We start from the raw sequence: 25,958 nt of genomic DNA, 5'->3' as shown, positions 1-25,958 counted from the left end.
ATATATAATAAATTATAACAATTTTGTGTAGTTTTTGTCTCCGATATAAAAAACACTTCTATATCCTTAAGTTTCAATATATATTCACAAAAAGTCATGAATAAAACAGAAATAAAACATGTTTCCTGCAATACATTTAACTGTAGATATGAAATATTTTTTAAAATTCAGATTTTTCTTTAACTATCCTACTTTTAATATTTATAGCAAGTTTTACTCATTTTACTTAACCGGATACATTTTTTTTATAAAAAAATGTTTTTATGCTCACAATCCTCTTAGGATGCAATTAGATATTTGAAGATAGAAAAAATACATTGCTTTCAAGAAAAGTTTCTTTAATTGTTTACATTTATTCAAGAAGAAAAAAAAAGTACAAAATATTTTTCCAGCCATCGCTAGGATAAAATACTCCAAACCTTTCACAGTTCCATCTCGAGATTCAGACTATAACAGAAAAAACACAGAGGATAAGTCTATATACAGCAACAACCTTCAAAGTCTCATTTCTTAAATCTGAAACAAAAAGCTGCTCATAAATTACAAGCTTACACCTGATTTTGTTGTTCTACCAATAACAAATAAGAAATCACCTACACAACAACAAAAAAAGCAACTGTAAAAGAAGGCGACTGTGGCACGATGCGGTCTGTTCAACCACAGAATGCAAGCTAGAAAAAAAGGAATTAACCCCTAAAAAACAACAAATCTTTAAGGAAAATTGTACAGCTGAGCGCTGCGTTTGAGTCAGCTGATCACAGTTCATCTGTGGACTCCGATATGGAGCGCTCCCTCCTTTCTCGGCCCGTGACAAAGTTGAGCAGGTCCACGGCGGTCACCACGCCGAACACCATCTGCTTCAGGACGGCGGATCCATCTGTCAGATCTGAGGGATGACAAAAAAAAAAAAAAAAAGGTCAAAATTAGGCCTCAAAAACCACAAAGAAAAACAGATTTCACTCTCTGGCCACTTGGAGGGAATTATGGGAAAGTGTAACAAAACTGAGATAGTATATGTGAACAAACTGTAAACAGAAGCGGTGTTTGTAAATGTTTACCGGACACCAAAAAGAAAATATTTAAGTTGTCTGATCATATTTGGCGCTTTCTAGTAATGACGGCAGTTGATTGACCAAAAAAAAAAAATAATAATAAAAAACTCCACCAGGGATGTTAAAGTAAAATGGAGGGGGTAAAATGTCTGTAGCTGGATTTCTGACACTAGAATAAAAGCAAATAGAAAGCTTATAAAGTAACATACAACAGATGTGTAAACAGGTATGTACAGGTGTAAATGGCTGCATAAAAGCACATACATGTGTGTAAACGTGCAGAGAGGTATATAGGTACAGGTGTAAGCAGGTGCAAACAGGTACGTAGCGGTGCATACAGGTGTGTACAGGTGCTATAAGGTGCAAAAAGGTACGTAGCAGTGCATACAGGTGTGTACAGGTGCTATAAGGTGCAAACAGGTACGTAGCGGTGCATACAGGTGTGTACAGGTGCTATAAGGTGCAAACAGGTACGTAGCGGTGCATACAGGTGTGTACAGGTGCTATAAGGTGCAAAAAGGTACGTAGCAGTGCATACAGGTGTGTACAGGTGCTATAAGGTGCAAACAGGTACGTAGCGGTGCATACAGGTGTGTACAGGTGCTATAAGGTGCAAACAGGTACGTAGAAGTGCATACAGGTGTGTATAGTAGGGGTGTAATGGTAAACATAGTTAGACAGAACCGTTTCGGTACGGCAAGTTCCGCGAGTTTCAACCGAGATGCTCAATGGTGTCTGCGCTCGTGCGCGTTTAGGAAGGAGGGGGGGGACAGCGCGCAGCGCAAGAGTGTGTGTGTGTGAGCGCACGTTCAGGGTGTGCTGCTCAGTTCGCCGGAAAACAGTAATAAAAACGGTTTACAAGAAAAAAAAGTGCAAGTTAAGAAAAATTCAGGCCAGTGTTAAGTTTACAAATGGTTTGGTTCCTGACAGCTAATAATAATGAATTTTATTTATATGGCACCTTTCTAGACACCCAAGGTCGCCTTACAGATAGAAAACAATCAAATACAATTAAAAGAAAGACATATTAGTTAAAAACAAACAAAACAATGGAATCATAAAATTAATTAGGGTGGATATGCTTGGCTGAAGAGGTGAGGAATAATAGTTTTTCTTATTTTAGTGAGTAGATCACTTACATAGGTTAATTTTATTATCGTTATATAAAACCAATAAATGCCTTCTGCAAGTAATTTTTTTCTTCCTTTTTTGTACAAAAAAAATACAAAAAATGTATCGAACCAAGACCTATGAAATTCTGAACCGACCTACACCCCGAGTGTGTAGGTGCAAACAGGTGGGTTCAGGTGTGTACTGACCCATAAAGGCGCATACAGGTCCATGCCTTTGTAAACAGATGCGTACAGGTGTGTCTGCAGACTTACACTGAATCTGTTCGTGAACCACCAGAGCAAAGTGGTCGGTCTCAAGGATTCGGGAAAGCTTTCCCAGGTTGTCAGTCAGGCGAATCTGAAACAGGAAAAAGACACAAAAAGAAGGGGCCTTCATTCGTCTTTCACACACATTTCAAGGAATAAATGTGTTTTATTGATTTTTTTTAACCACCTAAAACGCCTGAAAGATCAGGTTTGATGCAGTGAGGTCACTGTCTGACCAAATCATAAAGGATCTGGAAGTTTTCAACATTAGGACGGACTGCATTAGCATTCTTACCTGTCGGAACTGCTTGTAGAGGACTTTACTGACGGGGTCGGACAGTCGGATCTTTCCTGCAAGGATGGACGACAACATGTTCCCAAGAGTCACCATGCCCAGGATTAACCTGCAACAGGTGGGAGGAGTCAGTGCATCCTTCTCTCACATGGAACTTTGCTCTGGCAGGGAGGGCCTCACCCCGCATCGTCCACTACAGGCGCCTGGTCGAACCCCTTCTCCTTCAGGATTTTGATGGTGTTCTGGCAGCTGACGGTTGGCAGGACGGTTAAGGGGGCCGACATGTTCAAACCCTGCAGCTTCAAGTTCCACCACCTGGGAGGGACAAACGAGTGACGGCTTGTTTGGAAAATGAAAAGAACCGGCGGCTCCCATCCCCGTGTGACACGTACCAGGGCTTCTTCACCATCAAAACCTCCTCGCTCAGGAAACCTTTCTCAAACATCCACTTGTCGCTCAAGAACTTAGACCTGAAACCGGTAAAAACCTCGGATCAAACTCCTGCAGCATGAAGAGGATCGGCTGGAATGGAAAGCTTCTCACATGTAGTTGCGGATGGAGTCTGGCAGGATGACCACGCAGCGCTGGCCCTCCTTCAGCTCTTTGGCGACCGCAACGGCGGCGGCCATGGCGGTCCCAGAGCTGCCTCCTGTTATAAAGAGAATGCCAATTTTAACCGGAGCTCAAGAGGGACAACTGTGACGATTGGTCCTGAACTCACCGCACAGCAGGCCTTCCTCTCTGATGAGCATCCGGGACATGTTGAAGGACTCCTCGTCGTTAGATTTGTACCAAGTATCAACAACCTGAAGGTAAGAAGAATCATACCACAAGGTTTCATGAAGGGAGAAAGAGGAAACTCCTAAAAAAATCAGCTCTGGACTCACTGATCTGTCGAGCACGGTAGGAATAAAATCATAGCCGATGCCCTCCACCTCATACTGGGTCTTATCGGTTTTGTTCAAGTGTTCAGGCTCAGCCAAGATGGAGCCTTCAGGGTCAACAGCGACAATCTGTGCACAAAGTTCTGCAGATCAGATGACAAGCCTTCAGAGTAAAGGTCCCTGTGGTTCAAACAGCAGTGCACCTTGACGTTTGGGCATTTTTCCTTCAGCTTGCGAGCGATGCCTGTGATGGTGCCGCCGGTACCTGCGCCAGCCACCAGCATGTCCACTTTACCTGTCAGGGGGAACACAGGAGAGCTCCGTGACAGGTTCTCAGAAGTTTGGGGGCGTGGTCGGTGCCTGCCGTACCATCACACTGCTCCAGGATCTCCTCTGCGGTAGAGTCATAGTGAGCCAGGGGGTTGCTTGGGTTGCGGTACTGATCCAGGATGTGCGAATTGGGGATCTCGTTCTTGAGGCGCCAGGCCACGCCCACATGAGACTCTGGCGAATCGAAACGAGCGCTGGTAGGGGTGCGGACGATCTCAGCTCCAAGAGCTCGGAGGACATCCACCTGCAGGGACCACAACGACTTAAGCTTGGTAACATTTACAGCTAAATGCACCTACTCTATGTGAAGTACTTTTTTCCCCTTGATGTACTTAAACAATTTGACACTTTTAGGGAGTTTCATGTGATTGTTTAAACTCCACTGAGGGGAAAACATTTTTGGATGTTTTGGAAAACCTCCATCCTTTGATTTATGTTCCCTCTCAAACAATCCATCATCGTCTGCATAAAAAAAAATCCCGTAGCTGAAGGTTTGATGAAGGATCTTCATAGATCCCTGTTCTGCAGTTTTGCAGTAAACTTATCGTTAAATAGCGGAGCTGTCACCGGCGGACAGGAAATGACACGCGCTCTTCAAATTACCGCAACTCTCTGACAAGCTATTGACGTAACTCCAGCAGATTCTATAGTAGTCTTGCATATCAGCGCAAAACTACTTTTCTCGGCTTTCGGAATCCACTGGAATTATGTTAATTGCGCAAATGGTCAAAGGGCAATTCAAGGAGTGTGTTAAGGACTTGACATGAAAAGGAATTCCAGCTTTAACCGTTGCAAAGCTAGTCTTCCCGTATGGTCTCAATTCAAGTCAACAGGGAATTCTAACTAGAAAAACCAGCCTGGACGGGTTGTAAAACAGCCAGAAAGCTCTTGTTGTGATTTCTGAGTTGCAGGGAACTCGCCTTCTCCATGCTCATCTTCTCCGGCATGACTATGATGCAGCGGTATCCCTTAACGGCAGCAGCCAGAGCCAGCCCGATCCCTGAGGATGTGGACCAGACCTTGTAATTCACAGCTTTAGGAGAGATCTTCTTTTTGGGAAGAGTCTGCAGACTCACCGGTGTTTCCGGACGTGGGCTCGATGATGGTGTCTCCGGGTTTGAGAATCCCGGCCCGCTCGGCGTCCTCCACCATACGCAGACTGATCCTGTCCTTCACGCTGCCGCCGGCGTTGAAGAACTCACACTTGGCCACTTTAAAATCAGACAAAGGACACGTTTCAGGTGGACGGAGGATATCAAAACGGGAGACGCAGGGGTACAGCACCCAAGACCGGCCCTAACCAGTGCCGAGTGACTCACATAGTTCACACTTGAGTCCAAAGGCTTTGGGGATCTTGTTGATGCGCACCATGGGGGTGTCACCAATCCTGTGCAGGATGTTGGGAAGGACGGTTGGAGTGGGGGCCCTGGCAGGGAAAGGGGGGTTTGTTAAAGGCTAAGGCAGCTTCTGAAACGAAAAGTCTAAACTCCAGACCAACCTCGGAATTTGCAGATGAGGAGAGTCGGCCTGTGAGGCCCCCAGGCTCCATTTGCAGCGGCTGGGGAGGTCGGGCCGGATCCATTTCCTCTCGGGGACGCTGTTCTTTGTGTTGATCTGAATGGTCCTGCCGGACTCCTCCGGGTCGCTCAGCTTCTCGGCAACATTCAGCTGAAAGGAGGCGTCGCGGAGCTTGGCCTCCCCATTGGCGTGGCCCAGCAGCTTGCCAGCGTGCGGGCACAAGGGGGTCTTTTCTTTGGTGGAGGGAACTGACGGCATGGTTCAGCCTGCAAAACACAGGATCCCGCATTACGTAACAGAGAGTAAGCAGCACCTGCCCTGCAGTGGAAAGCTTTTAGACAAAAAAATGATGACAAAAAAGTAGAAATTGACCATTTTTAATTAAAAACAGTCAAGACTGTCTACTAAACTAAATAAGAGTAAATAAAGTCACTTGATAACTTAAAAGATAAAAACAACATTAAAGTATTATATGTCTTGTGGGCGGAACTCGGCCCCGCCCTTGCTGCCCCCTTTCCCCCCCCCCTTCAGGTTGGCCCGCACCCTGTTCTGAACTGCATGTGATAAGTCCTTGGGGAAAAAAAGACCTTTTCCAAGATGGCAGCTTTTCTAATGGTTTTATCTCCATAGCAACCATTATATATTTTAGTAGTCTGGTGGTGACGAACAGGTCGATGTCATTTTTAGAAGAATTGGCAAAAGTAAACTTTTGGATTTCCTTAGCAACAAGGGTTTTTTTGTTCACCACGCCCGCATTACTAATTTAGTCATATCATATGTGATATCGTTTCATTCAGCTTGAGCCAACGATTCATGCATTACATTTTCACAATATTCCAGTAAAGAATGTGTGAGCAATAAGGGTTATTTCAAGATCTATAAACTTTAAAAATCAACCCCCTGCCCCCAAGTAGTTTCCCTATGATGCTGAATGAGTTAGGAGGGGTTAGATTGAAGTTTTAATCTTCTCAAAGGTCAAAGGTCAATGAAAATTCTGTTGTGGTTGTAAAGTGGCGGCGTGTAATTGAAACTTCGCGAAGATTCCTCAAACAAAAGTTTTCTTTTTCCATATTACAGGAAAATGTGAAAATCTCCCAATTTGCATAATTGGCCTGCAAGCCGTAGGTCCAGTGGCCATCCCATAATAACATTAAAACTTCCTTTGGATATCCCTGACCATTGTGTTTTGGTTTCGTTATTGGATTTTGACATTATTTTTTGGACCCCCCATTCATGTCTTTCATGGTTTCTCCCGCTCCAGCAGACATGGTTTGTCACCATTTTAACTTTTTTTTTGGGGGGGGGTAGGGGTTCGCTCTGCTCCAAATTCATTTTGGCTCAAAGTCACCGTAGAAAAGAAGAATTGGAAAAACCATCTGGTCCTTTTGGCGCAAAACTACTGAGCCCGTGTCCTGACATTAAGATATAAAAATATATCTTGTTCCCACAGATTATTATGTCGTTCGCACGAAATACTATTCCGTTCCCACAAGATACTATTGCGTTCCCTCAAAATACTATACAAAATACCGTACAAAACTCCTGCAGAACAGAATACAAAAAACACGACTTAAGTCAACATCTTTCCTCATAATGCTGAGTCATGTCTGAGTTGAGAAATAATGCAAAGTCATAGTTTCTACATACACTTGCCAGAGAAGTCTGGTCCTCCCACACACATTTAATCTTCCTCACATTGGGGTCATCGTGTGCTGACAAGTTTTCAGGCGAATAAAGTTCTGGTTGCGTAACGGGCTTCATGTGAGCCCGAGGGAAAGTCTGGCTCTGAACAAAGCAGATCCAGGAGACGGATCCGAGTTTCTGAAAGACTTTTGACTTCCAGGGAAAATGCAAACGGTGGATGTAGAGTCACTTATCCACAGGTCCGTCTACGGCCAAACAACGGTGATTGTTTACAGGAAGTTCTCATGACTCACCTGCAAAGCGCCAGGAAGGCTGTAAACGTTATGTAACAGTCTGTTATGTTACTATTAATCTACGTGGATTTGGAGATAAAGTTTATCGCTCTTGATCTATCAAACTGATTAATCCCTTTTTTACTGGACTTTTATTAATTATTAGCAAATTAATCTCGTATATTCTTGTTTTGATTTATAAGTTGATTTCATTCAGAGAAATCGGTTGTTTGTTTGCTGACGTATGTAGATTTAATGATAAGCTGCACATTTCAAATGCGTGTACTTTGTACTGATTGGCTGAATCCAGCTCCCGAATGCAACGAGCTTCACTAATGCGGATCCACGGTGGAACTGATGTTCACACGCCTCGCCGCAGACGCTAAAGCAACAGGCGAGGACGCACGGCGGCCGGCGCTCCATGTGCTGCCGTCCATAAGGGTCCACAGAAAGGCGTCGCCTCCCCTTGCCTGTCCAAATAGGATGCTATTTACACACCGACGCCTTGGGTTACAGCGCCGACAACCGCTTTGAACGTGGGAAAAGGGCCATGCAGTGGCCTTTCAGGGGTCAGCGAGGCAACGTGACCCCCAGGGCCAGGGCAGGGAAAAGGGGGCGGATCCGCTTTAAACCAGCTAATTTAAGTCCCATAAGAAAAACAAGCAAGATTCAAAAGGCACATTCTTTCTAGTATTTGAAAAAGATTATCTCTTTTTTTTTATTCTTATTCAATCAGATTATTCATAATCCTCAATGGTATGTCCAATTTAAAGGGATTTAGAAAAGAAACAAATGGAATGCCAGGTGCCAGCTTGGTTTTAGAACAACTCAAAGGCGGTTTGATGGAGGTCCAGTGAAGCATGGCAAACGTTTGGTCAACAGCAGCAGGAATGCTGGCTGTAAAGAGCTCGTGCATGTTCGCATCCGGGCACCAGAAACACGGAGATGTTCCAGCTCAGAGGCACGATGGAGGACTTTCAAACGGTCCTTGAACGCACCAAGGTGCCCAACGCAAGCAGAATTTGTTGCATATATTTGCACATAAAAACGTTTTAACCAAAATAAATTATGTAAAAACATAAAAAGATAATAGAATAACTATAAAAGATAATTTATGAACGTTTTAAGGAGAGAAAAAACTGCGTTTGAACGTGGTTACTTCAGTTTTTTATGAACTCTTGACAAATTTGAGATAACAGTAAATGTGGGGATGATTGACAGAGGAAACTATGAATGAGACCTAAACTTTTACACACAAAAAAAACGTTTGCAATAAATATTTTTGAGCATCTAATGAGCGGACAGTCATTCCAACCAAAACCTGGACGCGTTCAGGTGTTGCATCAGCTCCACTGTGGAAGCGGCTTTCATTGAACTAATTCCACAATGAAATAAACGTTACGTTTCTTTTCGTTTTTCTTAATATTTTTTTCTTTTCCCTTTTTTTATGCATTTACTCACCTGTAGATCCTAAAATACCCAGAAACCTTCACGGAGTTTTCGGTCGGGGGTCGCGGAGGACAGCGCTCGCGGAGGAATGAGCAGCTTCGGAAAGCTAGTGGTTTTCGTACAACCCACGTGTGCCACTCGGAGAGGACGAACGGAAAGGCGGCACGTGATTGGCTGCAGCGAGGGCGTCTGTTTGGAGCGCTTGACCAATCAGAGCAGAGATTTCTCCAGATAGGGTTTTTTTTGGGTAGGGGAAAGGAGAGGGTGCAGCTGTTTACCTTTTACCGACCGGACACGCAGCGCGCGGACGTGAGTGCACGTGTAGCATGTGACCTTCCGGTACCTGAGCGAATAATGATGACGCAGCAGTCTCTGAAAAAGACGCGTCTATGTCCAACACAGATGAAGACTTTCGGTCCTCCCCTTCAAAATAAAACTTTCTACCGTTTAATTAACCAAATTTATTCTTTTCAAGCTATCAATTTTGGGAAAACTGCATTTATTGTGACATGTATTAAATATGTCTGTTGATAATGACGTTATTATAATGGAATCATTTACGTCTTTGGGGATGTTTATATATGGAAATGTATCTTATTTTTTATTTAGGGTAATTTTTTATTTTAGTTTTACAATTGACTAATCATACTATATCTAAGTATAGATCTATAATTCTTGTCTTTAATTGCTTGAAAATACTATTCCAAATTAGGATTAACACATAATGGTATTTCTAAAAATGAAGAAAACCCTTTCTTTCTCCAAAAAGCATCAATTTTCCCATGTATTTTTATTTTTGGAGATTTTAGTTTAGTAGTTAGTACTAAACTAAACTAGTACTAAACTACAAAAATTAGTAGTTTAATTTTATGGATTAATTTGTCTCAGTTTAGTCAAGTTCAAATAATCTAAACTGAAAAGTTTGTTGCTTCTCTAAACATCACAGAGAAAAGATAGAAAAATAAAATTTTATCATTGTTCACATTCAAATTAAAATTAATTAATAAGTAACACTAATTTTTAACACGTTTCTGTTCTGATTGATGACACACGAGGAAATTTAAGCTTAAGGTTTAATTTCTGAGTGTTTCTTTATTCAAATCAATGTGAATCAGGAGCAGATGAAAAAAAGCAGCTTGAAAAAGCGTGTAGATGAAAAGACGGCGTGGGACTTTAGACCTAAATGTCGTCACCTCCTCCTCAGAACTACCTTCAGCTTCAGTAAAATGACTTTGATGCTCAGTGCAGAGTTGCAAATCTGTTTTATTGAGAAAGCGACACAAGCTCGTCTTAAAAAAGGGAATAAAAGAAACAAACACTTCCAACAATTCACCAAGAAAAACAAATGAAAATTTTGTTGTCACTGCCGTGTTGGGGGGGAGGAGGGGTGGGGTGGGGGTGTTGGTGGATCTATCCGGTTTTCTCCTAGAACCTTCCAGAGCGTTCTCGGTCCCTCGACCTCCTCCTCTCGCGGTCCCCTCGTCGTCGATCCCTGGAACGGGAGCGCCGTTCGCGGGAGCGTGAGCGAGAGCGGTGCCTGGCGGGAAAAAAGGACAGCGGTTATCCTCTGGATCGGGGGCGGCGGCGGCGTCTGCAGCGCGGCGGCACCTTTTCCTGCGGCGGCCGTACAGCTCCCTCCGAAGTTCCCTGGATATGGGTTTCAGATGCATGAAGTTGCAGAAGCCCCCACGGGTGCACTCTCTGGGAGGAAACGAAGCAGGAAGGGGTTAATTTGGCCAGAGAACCCAGTTTTTATCTTTTTCTGATGTAACAAAGTGGAAAAACAGCAGGTTTGGTGACAGACGAGGACACACGTTCATGATGCGTCTGCACACCCTCAGCTTTGGAAGAGCGGCTCCACATTCAACAAACGTTTCACCTAAACTCTGAATGTAAACATGATCTGACTCTGCATGCTTTAACAGGTTAGAGGTCTGCAAGCTTTAGATCAGGTTTAAGGTGAAAAACCGTACAGGTGAGGTTCCCTGCACTGAAACACCACAGAGGGTCACAAATCACCTGTATTTACATAAAAATGTATGAATCAAATCCATTTAAACAGTAGATTTATGAGTTTGACAGCACCTGCATGTTTATACTAATGAAGATTTATCATTTTTATAATCATTTATATTCTCCAACTATATATTTTTCTATTGTAAAATCGTTCCTTTTCATTATGATTATGCAGCTTCTTTTTTTTTAAACTGTTGTTTTTAAGACATATTTTCAGCACATCGGCAGGAGTTCATCAGAAAATAGATTTTCGGCTGTTTGTGAGAAAGGTTAGCCAAGCTAATTTCCCAGCATGCCTTTGTTTACACTCTTTTCCGCTAGCGACAGGTGCCTCACAAGCCCATGCTAATGTTAGCAAAACAATAAAAACGCCGAGCAACATCGGAGCTATCCAGCTCAGAAAATGAAATCGTATGTGCATCTATTTGTCTGCAAGCGTAGCTCAGCGTAAAAAACAAGACTTTGTTCCGCCCACGGCAGTACCTGCTACATAAGTCCGAGCTTTTTCAAATGTTTTGATTTGCTTCTGATCTAAGCGATTTGAATAAAGAAATACTTAGAAAACGCAGCTTTGATCTTAAATTCCTTTATATATATATATCCTCCATTATGATAAAAAAAGCTACAAGAACATGTCAAAAACGGCAAAAACACCATTTTTATCGGAGAGGGTCTTGAGTTCCCGGTTATCAGGAATGTCTGGATCAAATCATGTGGTGGGACATCGATCACATTGTTTGAGATGATGTATCCTGATCAGGGCCGTGATATTTCTTTTATTCTCATTATTATAATCAGCACTTTATAATTTTAAGTTTTTTTATTACAGATCAATGCTTTAGCAGAAGTCTGCATATCGTATCAACGCATCTTATTTTTTCCCTTTAAGTGCAGCAGAAGGCGGCACCAGTTGGAGCAGGAGGCGAACCAAAAACAGTTCACAAATGTAGACTTTTGGGATCAATAACTTTTAATAAGCGTATAAAACTGACAAGAAAGTGTGTTTTTTATGTTTATCTTAACACAAACATAGCCAAAGGCATTTAAAGAAACAAAATTGGACATTTGATTCTTTAAAATGAGAATTAAACAGATAAACAACAGTGAGACGGTTGCTAAGGGACAAAGTGGGAAAAAGTAATTTAAAATAAAAATCAATAATGTCTGAAAAACAACCAAAACTACTAAAACGTTTCATTGATCTGAGCGAGTCTTCATGTTTATGCAACAACTGTGATTTAAAAAGAAAGATGTGTTTTTTGGAATTTTAATGGAGAAATGAATCACATTTGATCAAAAATGTTCAACAGTTTAGAAGAATTAACAAACTTTCTATCATAACTTATGATCTGTTTTTAAAGCAACTTCCTAGAGGTGTTTATTTTTAGTTTTAAAAAAGAAACAAGGGTTAATATGATAAAAACCTAGGAAAACCTGGATCTTTATTATATTTGTTCTTTTTTTCCTTTTTTACAGAAGCGTCGGCACAAAACAACCTGATTGGTACAACCCAATCAGGGATCTGGGAATACGATAGACGTGACATTTATGCAAATAAATACATACAATTGCGTTAGGAAACATTTAATTCAACTAATGTTAAATTTTGACCTATAAAAAAAGTTTAATTCCTAACAAAAACCCTGTTTATTTGAGTTAAAAAGGTGTTTCAGCTACTAAACGACATGAGGGAAATTCAAAAAAGAAAACAATAAACTAACTTTAACAGAAAATCTTGACTTTACCATTTAGAAATGTTTTTTATTGCATCCTACTGTTAATATAATTACAAACTCAAATACAACTTAAGCGCTTGTGTTAAATGGCTGGAAGCATAGACAATAACAGCGGACATGATTTTTTTGTACATTTCATGTTATTCACAAGCAAAAAGGCTCATTTAAATGGATTGAAATATTTATTTCCCAGTTTTAATGAAACTTATACACTTTTATTTATTCTTAAAGATTTTTTGTCTGAGATTTAAACAGTTTAAACAGATCTACCACTAGAGGGCAGCACTGCGTTTTACCAACACTAAAATCTAATTGAACATTTACAGATAAATAGATCTAGATTCTTCAGAGAATCAGGGTTTGATGCCTGACGCTGGCGGCTGGACGTCACACTCACCCCATTTCGTACTGACGGCAGCAGGCTTCCCTGAAGTCGGTGACGGGCGACAGCTCTGCATGGATGGGCTGGCCGTTGAACCAGCGGTTGTTCAGGTCCATGACCGCCTTCTCCGCATCCTCCTCACGGCGGAACTGCACAGCAGGACGTTACGTTACTCAGCGGTAGCGGCGCCCCCTAATGGGGATCCGAGCGGACCACCCACCTTCACGTAGACGTTGCCGACGAGGTGGTCGCCCAAGTTATCGCACACGTTCATCTCCTCCACCTCTCCGTACTTCTCCTCCATCTCCGTAAAGACTTCCTGCGGGGAGAGCGAGCAAAAAAGTGTCACTTCCTGTGCAGAAAGCATTTGTTATACCCTGTGACATGGTTAATTATGGGATGTCGAGCGTGAAAGTTGGACAGAACTTTTTTTTCCCAGACAAAAATGAAAGGATCTTAAATTTGAACCTCACATTTCCAACCTAAAAACAGAAAATCCCGAGCAAACGTGGTCAGAACAGACGGCATCACAAACACAAACACACACACACTTATTGTGGTGTAATCACAGGTTTCAAAGGCGCCGGCGTTTTGGCCTCTGAAGGCAGATAAGACGCCCGGGTCACTCACCTCAAAGAACTCGTCGTAATGTTCCTGCATTTCCACATCGCTGACGGCACCTGCAAAGAGAAACGACACCAGAGGACAGCAGTTGATGCGACGCTGCACACACAGCAACAATCATGCTTCACTATCACGACTATTCAGAAAATGTGCATGTAGGACTGCAGTGAAAATGACAAACTCGATACAGACCCACTCAGATGGAGAATTTAAATAAAGAGAAGTCAGCTTTAAATTGGCATTTCTGTGAATCTGGAGCAGACGTAAAAATAGAAAATAGATCCATGAACGTCTTTGTTTTTCCTCGTCTGAGCTGGAATCTGGATCTAAACTGTACGGCTGGACAGATCTGATACGGATCGCCATTTTGCTGCACCGCTAATGTGAGGTTGGGCGTTTGAGGGGCTGTAAGCTAGCAGGGGGAACTCCACAACTCAATAGGGTGAATGGATCTCCTGCCGCTCTGCAGAAACTATATCCTAGAAAACGACACAGGTTCTTAGATTGTGGCTAAAAACAGCATCATCAGTAAAAGACGGCTGGAAACGATTTGAAAATAGATCAGAATAGGATCGGAGGAGTGGGAGCAGAGAGAAAAAAAAACATGGGAAAATGTTTGTTTTGGACACCAAGCGTGAGTTTAAATCATCATTTCACAGAAAACCGCTGTGAGAAAAGGAGAACCTGTGTTGACGGCATGTGGTGCTGGTGAAGGTGGAGGATAAACAAAAGCTTTTCCAAAGATCAACACAGAAGAGAAAATGTTCCAAAAGACTGAAACAAGTGTTTTTCACTAAATTGAGATCACTTGAAGCCTCTCTAGGAATTTTATTCCTGGATTTGCAACAAATGTAGAAGATCTGACTTGTTTTAGTACTTTTTCTCTCCAATCACCATCTTCCCCAGATTCACAATGATTTGAATAAAGAAACACTCAGAAATGCTATTTAAGCCTAATTTTCTTCATAAATGTTCTCCACCAGAAAAAAACGACACAAGAACAGGTTAAAAACGGTAAACAAGACCTGAATATTTAGTTTGAAAGTTCTATAATAATGAAACAGAAGCTAAAAAACAAGGAAAGTGGTTTGCAGGAAATCAGAGAAGCCCTCTGACAAGTCTTCGGCTTACAACGAGAAGCATCAGCCGTTTGAGCGCTGTTTTGAGGATTACGGTAGATGTTCTGGATCAGGATGGTCTGCAGAGGAAACCAGAGACAGTTTTTAGAACATGAACATAATCAGACGACGTTCTACAGCTGCATCCGGACTGTTAAACTCGTGCGTTTGTTCATTAAGCATGCAGAGAACGCTGAGGCCTTGAACGCTTTCAAACGTTGATAAATAGAAAACTGGAGGAATGAACTTCACCAGAGCAGGAAAAGTTCAGGAAAAGACAGAGTCTGCTTCAGCTTAGAAAATCGAAATAACATTCCACACCTAAACACTGCGATTTCTTAATTCTAGGATCAGCTGGTGCGGATTTTTCCACTGGTTTACGTTGCACATGAACCATAACTGTACTATAAATGCTTCAGAAAAAGATCCTATGGTGAGAGAAACGTCCATCTGCAGCCGGGTTTGTTTGTTTGTGTGAAGGAAATTCTCACCTGACTAAAGGTCGGTTTGTTATGCAATCTCGAGCAGCGATCTCCATGTCTGCAAGCTCCAATTTTGAAATAGAAGGAGCAGTTGACCCTGAAAAGAAATTTCATTTTTAATGCGAGAAAGAATTTGTTACACTAGGATGATAATTTATGACATATTTAACAACAATCAGGACTTTCACAAAGTGCTTCAGCATAATGACTGACTTAGTTTAGCTTCAAAAGAAACATTTTCTGCATTTCTTGGCTAATCAGCTGCTGGTAAATAAAACAGTCACTTTAAACTCTTGTTTAGATCATTTTATTAGTCAGTTAGCTTCTTAAGTAGTTGATGGGTGGGTAGGTTTTTAGGATAGAAATATATACAGCAGATAAATAATTCACCTCTCACCTAATATCACAAGATTTAAACACTAAAACTGTTTCTTTAATGGCTGTTTTTGTTCTTGTTTCGACAAGAAAGCAGCTGTAACTCAGTCCATGGGGTATAATGGCTTCATTAAAACTCTGTAGTGGGGTAACAGTGTTCATAAATCACAAAGAAAAGTAGGTGGAGAAAAAAATATCTACAAAAAACTGTGCACAGTATTTATGTGAAAAGTAATTCTGAAGCCTAACAAAATTGGTTTGGGAATAAAAATTTAGGAAAATAAAAGATTTATAATCAAACTGTAGTTTATTCTGATTTTAAAAAGTATTAGTAAACCCCTTTAAAACTGATTAGTTTGGGGGATCAGCTTATATATATTTAAATCAGAAGTTGTCTGGAAAACATCCAAAAAAAAAAAGGAGCCCAATCTTTTCCTAAACCTAAAACAAACATTTCTTAAAATTAAAAGTCTTTCTGCAGCAAAAACTCCATTAATATTGGCATATTTATCTAAATAATCAGCTAAATACTGTATAATCAAGCATCTATTGAGTCATCTAAAGTGAGTTTGAAGATGTTTGTAAGTAATCATTTAGTCATTATAAAGTTATTAAAACAGAATGTCACAAGAAATATAACCTTTTTTTATTAAAAGGGATTTTGTTATTTCTTTTTATCTATTTAGGAAAAAACATTGCATTTCATTAAAAAAATCTTTAGGAAAAAACAAAAAATAACTTCTATATCGAATCGATGTATGACTCAGAACAACTAGCTGCCCTTAATTAAATTTTAATTAAATAACAATGACGTAAAAAAAAACAATTTAACCAAATAAGAGACCTCTGTCTGTGGTTTTATTACGTCTAATCAATTAACAAAAAACTAGTTCTTACGTCGGATGGTTAATTTGGTAGTCGAGTTAGCTAAACAACCGCTAGTTCACCGCTCAAGTTAGTAGTCTTGTTGGCGGAAAATGAAGGATATTGCTGCTCCCCACCGGCGGAACGGAACAAAACACTCCGCTTGTGCAAAAACGCGTCGATGCTAACAGCGCTTTTAGCTAGCACACAATGCTAACAGCATTATCAGCTGCATGTTTCTCGACCCATGTTTGTCCACAAATATCTGCTTAAATTACAAGCTAGCACACATCAAGTATAAATATGTTTTTTGAAGGCCTGTTTAACTTTGTAGGCATGAGTGGGCCACAAACGGCATCTTCGTGTACGCCCGAAATATACTTCACGAGTTTCATTCAATGTGTGTTAGCTGCCTGTTAGCTTCCTTTTGCTAACGCACCCTCGCTGGGGGCGTTAAAAAGAGCCGGGGCGAAAGAAAAAAAGCCTCCAGCAATGATACAAAAACGCCCGCTGCAAGAAAAACTATAATACGGTTCGGAGTTTAGGCGCTAAAAGAGAAAAATGTGGAATAAAACTTACTTGTCTTTCTCTGTGCCGAAAATGGACGCCAGATACTCCGCCATTTTCGCCCAGTCGTGGACGCTTTCAATGACGTCAAAACGTAAAGTTGAAAGTTTTCGCAGAGCGCATGCGCAGTGACGGTCTTCTCCCGCCTTGCAGTCACTGACAAAACCACACAGTGGCGCTGTTGTTTCAGAAAATATAAAATGTAGAAATATATGCACATTAATAAATATTAATAGTTATCCGTACTTTAAATGCTCTTAATATTTTTAACGATAAAATTAGTCTTATTTAAAAAAATTGAAATAAAAAATATTTTAGTCAAAACTTTAAAAGAAAAACACAAAAAGATTTCAAAATAAAAGTATATTTTAAAGAAGTTTGTTTAGGATTTAATTTTAGGGTACAAATACTAGAAAAATTGTTTTTTTAAACATGTTTATAATGTCCAAAAAGCCAGATACCAAATGGATACTATTAACTAACTCAATGATGTAAGTATTTATCAGCTGTTGCTAAATTTATCACTTTATTGTGACAATTTTGACTCATCGAGGAACAAATGAGTCAATTCAAGACATTTAAACTATTTAAACAGATGCAAAAAGTAGAGCATCTTTATGTTTCAATCTAAAGAAAAAAGGGGCCAAAAAAGATGTCTAAAAAAAGATGAATGAAGCCATTTCCTTGACAGGTAATGAGGCAACCGCATAGGAAGGGATGGTAATGGAAGCCGTTTGTAAGGGTACGGCCTTTTCATCTTCTCATCAGATAAGTGCATGTCCTCCACGGCAGAAACCACAGTGCTTTGCATGAAGCCGCTCAGCTCTGCAGGAGTTGCAGGCGATGAAGATGAAAGCACGAGAGGAGAGGAAGTCATTTCAAAGAACCACAGACCCTGCCAAGAAGTGATGGAGGATTTAAGAGCAGCGTAAGATGTCTGCCACTGCTGGATCATGGGGGACCCCCCCCCCCTGATTGGAGACACTGAGTTCTGAATCTGGAAAATTAGTGTAAGAGACGACCACCCACCTGCTCACCTGTACTGCTGTCGCCCCCTCCCTCCACTTTCAAGGGGGTAGTGATGTTCTGTTACATGAGCTCACACCTGAAAGAGGAAGCAGCCACTTCTGGTTAGCTATTTCTGTGCCGTTTAACCTAAAACGTGTTTGATGGAGCATTTCTCACTGAAGCTGGTTAGGACTGGACGTTTGAACCATGAGGCCTGATCCCTGGCTGACCGTCCTGGGGGGCTTTATTCTGGCAGGGCTTCTTCTGCCCCTGAAAGCTGATGGTAAGTGTCACTCACTGTTTTGTGAAGTGATTGCTTCCATTGATTTGTAGACTCTCAGCCTCGTTAAATTATAGTTTAGCCCAAAAAATTTTCAGAAAATGTAAAACCTCAGATCTAGATGAAGTTGGAAACTCAAAGAAATATACATTTTTTCTCGTTTTTGAGCAAAACCACCTACTAAATCACACTTTTGAGTGTTTCAGAGGGGTAGATTGCGATCGGGAGTCTTTCTGAAACAAGGGCAGCTTTCAAAACGTCACCAAACCTGTCAAATTCAACAAATGTGGTTTCTGCAGGTACTATTTTTCACAGTCTCAGTGTTTTCTGTCATGTGTGTGGGAGGCACTGCATGGAAACAATTATATTTATAAAAAACACATCCTCCAATCAAAAAGCAAACATTTCCTTCAAAAATTTCAACGTAATTTTTATCCTTAAAAGACATTATTTTCCTAAAACGCTGTGTAAAATTAATCAAGAACAATATGTTCTCAAATACTAATATAAATTTAACTAAAAAAAACTGTTTTTAAAAGCAAAATAGTCTCAAAATCCTTGAATTGGTTGTGAATTTGACTGCGAAAAAACCTTCAAAAAGATTTGTACGCATGTTTGAGGTATAAAAATTAGGACCTGAAACGTTTTAAACGGTTTTAAAAAGTTGGAAGACCCCACCAGAGTCTCTTTATCAGTCACCCTACAGGAAACTTTCAGGAAAGAACCTTTTTGCATCTTATTAGAAAGTTTTCACCTTGCTCTTATGAGTGACAGCAACAATAAATGTTCTTGTTTGTGCTGCAGTGATGTTTGTTGTTTAGTTTTTAGGATTTGGAGTCAAATAAATTCAGACATGTTCTAGGATGCTCTGCAAAAAGGGAACCTGATAGAATCGGATTAGATAAAATGTAAAATATCTTAATAAAATCAAAGTTAACTACGACGTCCGGCAGTCAGTTTCTTAAGCCGTTTCCTTTTTTTACACTTAAATATACAAAAAATGGGATTGAGCAATAAATACTGTGTCAACAGATGTAATGTTAATGTTAAAATGATGATATTTTTTTATGACTGAATATATTTAAGTATTTTTAATGACCTATAAAAGTATTTTTTCTGATAAAAATGTATTTTTTTTAAATCACAAACCTTAACGACAACATTAAATGTGTTAAAATATGTCCAATTTTTTAGTCACTGCTTTTCAAAATCCCTACAAAAGTGAAATTCTATATGTTCTGATATTTTTACACATCTGTAATGATGGTTTTAGGAGGTGGAAGTTAAACTGCATATATTCAGTTCCGGCAAATTGCTTTATATGATTGCAATAAAAGATTTTAATAATTTCTTTTTAAATTGTTGCGGTTTCAAATTCCAAAAATGAGAAAATGTTTCTCCTTTTGTTTGAGATTTTCAGAGGATTGAAGCTGGTTGCCATGGAAACACAGACTTTGATAGATACAGATGGCTGATGTACAGATGTAGGGGAAAGACGAACTCAGCTTCTGAAACAAACCTTCAGGACGTTTGGTTGGAGTTCCTCAATCTCAATCATTTGCATGCAGTGTCCCCTAAACTAAGGATGACAATAAGAATTTTCTCACTGTTTAATGAGTTCTTCTTGTTTTGTTTGTTTGTTTGATCTTAGTGTCATTAAATGTGTCATTAACTAACCGCAGCGGAGAGATAAAAGTATTTGTCAGTCACAGATTCTGCAAATGAAAACTCTGAGTTTGTTCTGTCAGGTTCATCAAAGAATCACTTCAACTGTCGGAGACAGAACGTAAAAAATAATCAGAGAAATCATATTGTTTGATTTTTAAATAGTTTAAAAATGATTTCAAATACAACAAAGGTTCACCTCAGTACTTTTTAATGTAACCCTGGTTGGTCAAAGGTTTCCTGTAGATCTTCAGCAGGTTTTCAGACAGTAATTGCTGTTCTGGTCCATTCCGCCATGCAGATCTTCTCCACAGCTGTGATGTTTTGTGACGTTGGACTCCATTCACAGATTCTCTATTGGATTGAGGTTCAGGGACCAGCTAGAACCCCCTAAAAATCTAGAACACGTCTCATCCTCCATGCACTCACTAATGAAAGGAGATTTTTGTCCAGAATCTCTCCACACATGGATCCACTCATCCTTTCCTTCGTACGGATCAGTTATCCTGTCCTCATGCTTCACAGTGGGTTTGCTGTTCTTCAGTGTTTTTCCTCCTCCAAACTTGAAGAGTGGCGTTTATATCACAGAGTTCCATTTTGGTCCCACTGACCTCATGACCTTCTCCGAATCCTCCTCTGGATCATCCAGATAGTCTTTGGAGAAGTCCAGACACACACTGCTTGAAGCAGGGAAACCTTTGGAGCTCTGCAGGATATGAATCCATGACAACACAGTCTGTTACCATAGTAACCTCTGTCACTGTGGTCTCAGCTTTCCTCAGGTCATAGACCAGTTCCCCCGTGTTGCTCTGACCGGTGTCCTCACGCTGTGAAATCTTCATGGAGCTCCAGGTGGAGGAAGATTGAAAGTTTTCTGCTATTGTCTAAAAATTGCTCCAACAGTTCTTATTGTAGCTCATTTTAGTCTGGTTCTGGTCTAAAAGTTTGTCCCTGGTGTCCTTTGACAGCTCTTTGGTCTAAGTCACGGTGAAGAGGTTTCAATCAGACTGCTTAAGGGTGAAGACTGGTGTCTTTTACACAGATAACCAGTTTGAACAGGTGACATTAATACAGGTAACCAGTGGAGGAGAGAAGAGCTTCTTTAAGGAGAAGAAACAGGTCTGTGAGGACTGAATTTGTAAATGTTTGGAGGTACAGTCACCTATTCTCTGCACTCTCAGAGTTAACGTGTTTCTATGATGAAGAGAACGGACCAAACTCAACTTTTTCTATGGAACAATCTGACTAAAACGTTTTCCCTCCACGTAAGGAGTTATGCATCTTCTGATTGCCAAGGAGTATACTTGTTGCTATTACTTTTTTTAATTTATTTTTTTTAATACATTTTATGTTTTTAATATGTGTTTTCTTTTTGCACAGGGGAGAGAGTGTGAAAAAGACAGAAAAAAGAGAGATGGGGAGAAAGTAAGGGGATACAAGCTGCTAATTTGAACGATTATGATTTTCATAACATTTATGCCAGATCTGGTGGACAAATGTTACATCCAAAAGGGAAATTCTGACACTAAGAAAAGCGGGAGACTTCTTTCCATCACTACACTGTGGGTTAGGAGGAGGGATGAAGCAGACGGAGCAGTGCAACCTTGGAGATGCATGCATGCTGTTCAAGTGAACTCTGTGTTTATCAGGGAGACCAGATCCTTCCCAGCCCAACCAGCCAGACCAGGAGAGAGGGGGCACAAGACCACCGGACCAGGGGCACCCCTGGCGAAAGGACCAACACAGCAAGAGTGAGGGGGGGCACCCATCCACCCAGTCAGGTGAAGAGGAGGCCCAAATAGTTTTAATTCTGAACACAAGTAAATGCATATCAATGTTTGTCTGCTTCTTTCTGTAGGTGAAGATGGTTGTTCTGATGAAGTTAGAGTTCAACGTAACACAAAACATGACGTTGTCCAAGGAGAAGAACTCAGGATTAGATGTCCTGTTGTTTTCTGCAGCCAAACACCACCAACAGTTGTTTGGTATAAAGTTGATGAACCTCAGATTCAGATCAACACCAGCAGCAGCAGAGGAATGAAAATAGTCTGGGAACAAACTAAAAAGTTGGAGGGAACCTCCTTTTTGGTTTTTGAAAGGATCCATAGAAATAATTCAGGTCTGTATCGATGTGCACTGAAAGGCACCATTGGACATAGCATTACAGTTCAACTCTATGGTGAGTCTGACCAGAAGTTCATAGATGTTCTTGTCATTCAGTCTTTGAGCTGCTGAGGCTAAACTCTCATTTTTTACAGGTCAAAATGAAACCAAAACCATCACAACAAAAACTGCAAATCACACAACTGAAGGTATCAGTGAATCTTGAAACAGATTTTATCTTTTTGGATTTTTTTAACTTTTCTTCTTTCATCTTTTTTTCAGCACCTAATAAAGATGCTGAAAAATTCTGGACTTATCTGTACTTTGTTCCTGGGATTGTTCTGTTTGTCGTCATGGTCATAATCATATCCATCGTCTCCATGAGGGGCTGTAGAGGTGAGACATTTCTGTCTTTTGCTTGTTAATAGCAAAAGCGATAGCTTCGTTAGTTTTTGTTAACGTTCCTGTTCTTGTTGCTGCAGTCAAACCAAAGGAGACTCAACCTGAAAACCAGGTGAGACAACAAACACTCAAACCTTGCGATCTTCTTCTATTATCTCTGTTTAACATTTTTAAATTCTTACAGTACGCATCCGTCCCAATGGTGGAACTATCCGGACACCTCCAGCTCTCGGCGAGAGGAAGCCCCGTTGTGCCGCCGGGTCGAAGGTTGACAAAGAGGCGGCCAGGGGAGTCAACCCCGTCAGGAAACAACCAGCAGCTTCATCCCCCCATGAGTCAGGACAGGAACAGACAAAGGGGTGTGGACACAGAAGACAACACCTCTGGTGTTCTTTATGTGACTCTCAACCTGCAGCAGAGGCCTGGAGGTCGCACAGCGAGGACAGAAGAGCCGCCGTCGGAATACGCCGCTATCCGAGTGAAATGAGGAGCTGGGATTGTTCTGGAGGACCGTCTCACAGCAGGGATACCGAAAATCTGAACGCTGCCGACGGACGAGGAGGCAGCGTTTTTCTGATCAACACGTCCTGTGCGTCACCTCAAACGAGATCAAAATTAGCTCACAGGAAGTTCATTTCTAGTTGAAGCTAACCCACCATCAGATACAAAGTAAACCACAGACATTTTTTTAAAAACCCAAAAATTTGATGATAATTCTTTGGCTTGAGGCTGAGATGTTGCTGTTGTGGTTAACACGTCATGTCGGCAAACGGGTGTTTTTATAACAGAGTCTGACCAACTTGTTTGACTGGGGCAAGAATGAAAAACAATTTCCACACCTTTCTTTGGTTCGGTTTCACATTACACTTCTGAAGGTGGACCAATGTTTCTGGACAAAGTCGAGCACAAATAACAGGAAACAAGAGGAAAAATGTTGAAGAAGATGAAGAAACAATAAATGCAAGATCCTCCAAGTCTTTTAAAACCCCCTGACCCTTATGACCCTCAAGATCCCCACAAGATCCTGAAAATTCTCATAAACCTCAGTACCCCCTTTGAGCCTGATAATTCTCACAATCATAGACCCTGATGATCTCTTTGATCCTCACACTCCTTGTGATCCTTTTTATCTTCATTACCTGATCCTCACAATCTTTCTGCTCCTCAGGATCCTTGTGATCCCAATGCTGTTGTCCTAATGCTCGCCAACAACGCTTATTTCAACATTTTATCTCTTAACTGTTACGGGTCGCTGGTGGAGATTAACCCAGGAGCTGGAAGACATTTGAAAGATTTAATAACAGAGAACCAAAGCACATAGGCCAAATACAAAAGACAGTCCAACATAGAACAGAACCGCTTTAAAAAAGGAGCACAAATGGGACAATTTCAGGCAGCTGGGAGCAACTCCCAAAGAAATTAGGGGGGTGGGGCCTACAGGAGAAACCCAGAACCAAAAAACCAAAACATAACATTAGCTCTTCTTATTTCTCTTGAACAGCAGCTTAAGTGAGTTCCTCTTTTATGGTCCGGTTACAGCCGCACTGCAGTCGAGCCACACCAGGGTTCACTTGCATCCGAGCAAAATCCTGAATTTCAGACATCCTAATTGGCTAGTTTGGTGTGTATCAGAGTTCAGGTGAGCTCTCACACCTGCCCTAACAGAACTAGAGCCAGAACCAGCTGAGGACAGGCGGTCCTGGTGTGAACCCATCCTGAAAGACTACAACGTGTTTTTAGAACAAACTACTGAACACGCAGCAACAAAAAAGATTCTGTCTCAGTGATCTGAGAAGATAAATGTTAGGAAACACATAAAGTTTTACCACTAAAGGATCACAATCTTTGGACTAGAATTTCCCAGTATTTATGTTGCACTTGATTCATATTTTTGTTCCCTTTAAGTCGCAAAACTGCCTTCCAGGCCCTTTTTTAGCATCAAACATTACAAATTGCCAACATAATTCCCTTTTTCAGACAAGATTTCTGCTCCAAATGCTTTAAATTAAAATTCTGGCCTTTGAGACTCAGATTTGTGCCACAAAAGTGAGAAATATTTAGTCATATGTTTCTCAAATCTGTCAGGATTTATTCATAAATCAGAAGAAACTGAATAGAAGCTCCAAAGGGGATTCAAATGTCATTCATGGGAGAAAGTATAAAATGTCATCACACATCTCTGGATCTTTAAGAAAATATTTCTCATATCTGGGGAAGTCAGAAGAATTTCAGGTTTATGCAAATCTCCTGCTAAGGTACCTGTAAAGATAAATGTTACTGTAAATCCCACACTGGTGCGTGGGAATATGACCAATATTTGAGTCATTTCTTAATATTTTGGTATTTTACCCTTCACTCTCACAAACAGGAATCGAGACATTTCGGTTTGTGTTTTTTTTTGAAGTGAAACCGTGCTGACGGTTCCAGCATCACTTACATTTTCCTGCATGAGTCACCTGCAGAAAAACGACAACCCCTGAACTCAGCGGGGCGCGGACAGGACCCTGCAGAACTCCGTGTTTCCAGACAAGGTTCAGACTTTCACACCCAGACGTGGAAAAACTGTGAAATCAGGCTTAAAAATGTGAATATTAAGCTTATATGAAGCTTTTTTTTTTTAACTTTGGAAACTGGTGATGATTAATTTTCCTTCTGTGATTTCATGCTTTTGCACATCTCTGACTAGAATACGCAGAACTTCTTTATTTTTTACAACCTTATCTGATAAATAGATGAATAGGGAACGTGTGATTAGTCATTTTATATAAGTATACGCCATTTACCATTCTGTGCAATCAAGCATCTAAAGTTGATTTTTCTTTTTAAATTAAACTGCCTCTTGTGTTCCTTGAAGTGAAACCAAGTTTGAAAATGTGGAAGCAGAAGCGACGCCTTGAAAATAAACTATTCCCAGAGTTCGTTGTTGCAGCAGCTAAATAAAATGCATCTTCACTGAGGGGTTTCTGTTCACACACAGGATGATCTTCTTTCATAAACCTCAGACTCCACCCCGTCAAAAACAGGAAGTGAAGTAAACCGCACGCCAAACGCCTTGAGTACCTGATTTTTTCTGGCTTCTCCAGAGCCTGACCTGAAGTCCTGCAGCCTTTCTGGAGGCAGCAGCGATGCTGATGCGGATGCTGAGAGGAAATAAAGATGTTTTCTGCTCCCGTTTAGCACAAAAATGTGAAAATATGTCAACTAATTCTCAAGCTGGAACATAAATGTAGGTTCTGACATAAACTCCCGTAGTTTTAGGAACCCAAGAGTTTTTTTTTTTGGTTATATTTTCACATAAAAACAGCTCAAATGAGATGACATGAACCTTCAAATATTTGTCTTTTTTATTATTTATTGTTTATAACTTATGAATCGTATCCAGCTGCAGGAGGAGACCCTTGGAGTGAATCCACAAATAATTGATAAGGCTTCAGAGAAGATTTTCTGTAGGTTGAGACACTTTAGAGACCCTTCAGGTGCAGACTTTATGTTTCTTTGACTGTGAGAGAAAAT

General features: G+C 40.7%; 3 protein-coding genes across 4 annotated transcripts; 1 reads left to right on the top strand and 2 right to left on the bottom strand.

Moving 5' to 3' along the window:
• Positions 1-321: 321 nt before the first annotated feature.
• LOC101158999 (cystathionine beta-synthase) lies at positions 322-8,961 on the bottom strand. The gene is made up of 15 exons (XM_004066621.3): positions 8,836-8,961; positions 5,439-5,724; positions 5,260-5,366; positions 5,017-5,151; positions 4,861-4,940; positions 3,980-4,184; positions 3,814-3,905; positions 3,614-3,739; positions 3,448-3,532; positions 3,270-3,375; positions 3,119-3,196; positions 2,907-3,041; positions 2,727-2,835; positions 2,438-2,522; positions 322-886 (listed from the first exon to the last, which is right to left on the bottom strand). Exons 2-15 carry the CDS (start codon positions 5,714-5,716, stop codon positions 756-758), a joined length of 1,752 nt encoding a protein of 583 aa, XP_004066669.1. The 5' UTR covers positions 5,717-5,724; positions 8,836-8,961; the 3' UTR covers positions 322-755.
• A 1,107-nt stretch (positions 8,962-10,068) lies between these two features.
• Positions 10,069-17,127, bottom strand: LOC101158751 (splicing factor U2AF 35 kDa subunit). Of its 2 annotated transcripts, none has more exons than XM_004066620.4 (8): positions 17,000-17,127; positions 15,191-15,278; positions 14,713-14,779; positions 13,588-13,637; positions 13,178-13,276; positions 12,973-13,106; positions 10,432-10,524; positions 10,069-10,360 (listed from the first exon to the last, which is right to left on the bottom strand). In XM_004066620.4, exons 1-8 carry the CDS (start codon positions 17,041-17,043, stop codon positions 10,249-10,251), a joined length of 687 nt encoding a protein of 228 aa, XP_004066668.1. In that variant the 5' UTR covers positions 17,044-17,127; the 3' UTR covers positions 10,069-10,248. The 2 variants fall into 2 exon arrangements, with proteins under 2 accessions (XP_004066668.1, XP_011483916.1); XM_011485614.3 differs by having other exon boundaries at positions 14,716-14,779.
• Positions 17,128-17,836: 709 nt separating this feature from the next.
• Positions 17,837-25,360, top strand: LOC110016498 (B- and T-lymphocyte attenuator-like). The gene is made up of 7 exons (XM_020709342.2): positions 17,837-18,278; positions 21,590-21,721; positions 21,799-22,119; positions 22,199-22,252; positions 22,326-22,439; positions 22,526-22,557; positions 22,630-25,360. Exons 1-7 carry the CDS (start codon positions 18,203-18,205, stop codon positions 22,930-22,932), a joined length of 1,032 nt encoding a protein of 343 aa, XP_020565001.1. The 5' UTR covers positions 17,837-18,202; the 3' UTR covers positions 22,933-25,360.
• Positions 25,361-25,958: the final 598 nt, after the last annotated feature.

This window comes from Oryzias latipes, chromosome 2, assembly GCF_002234675.1.
Source record: "Oryzias latipes chromosome 2, ASM223467v1".
Taxonomy (NCBI): Eukaryota; Metazoa; Chordata; class Actinopteri; order Beloniformes; family Adrianichthyidae; genus Oryzias; species Oryzias latipes.
Note: the sequence above shows the minus strand (reverse complement) of the source record. Positions and strands in the feature narration are given on the sequence as shown.

Excerpts from the sequence above, each read along its gene's own strand:
- LOC101158999 (XM_004066621.3), bottom strand. The coding sequence starts at position 5,716 with ATGCCGTCAGTTCCCTCCACCAAAGAAAAGACCCCCTTGTGCCCGCAC. Across the intron at positions 5,367-5,438 it reads CCTCATCTGCAAATTCCGAG|GGCCCCCACTCCAACCGTCC; the intron begins GTTGGTCTGGAG and ends TTTCCCTGCCAG. Across the intron at positions 2,836-2,906 it reads CCTGTAGTGGACGATGCGGG|GTTAATCCTGGGCATGGTGA; the intron begins GTGAGGCCCTCC and ends CACCTGTTGCAG.
- LOC101158751 (XM_004066620.4), bottom strand. The coding sequence starts at position 17,043 with ATGGCGGAGTATCTGGCGTCCATTTTCGGCACAGAGAAAGACAA. Across the intron at positions 14,780-15,190 it reads ACAAACCGACCTTTAGTCAG|ACCATCCTGATCCAGAACAT; the intron begins GTGAGAATTTCC and ends TTTCCTCTGCAG. Across the intron at positions 13,277-13,587 it reads ATTACGACGAGTTCTTTGAG|GAAGTCTTTACGGAGATGGA; the intron begins GTGAGTGACCCG and ends CTCTCCCCGCAG.
- LOC110016498 (XM_020709342.2), top strand. The coding sequence starts at position 18,203 with ATGAGGCCTGATCCCTGGCTGACCGTCCTGGGGGGCTTTATTCTGGCA. Across the intron at positions 22,120-22,198 it reads CATTACAGTTCAACTCTATG|GTCAAAATGAAACCAAAACC; the intron begins GTGAGTCTGACC and ends CATTTTTTACAG. Across the intron at positions 22,440-22,525 it reads CTCCATGAGGGGCTGTAGAG|TCAAACCAAAGGAGACTCAA; the intron begins GTGAGACATTTC and ends TTGTTGCTGCAG.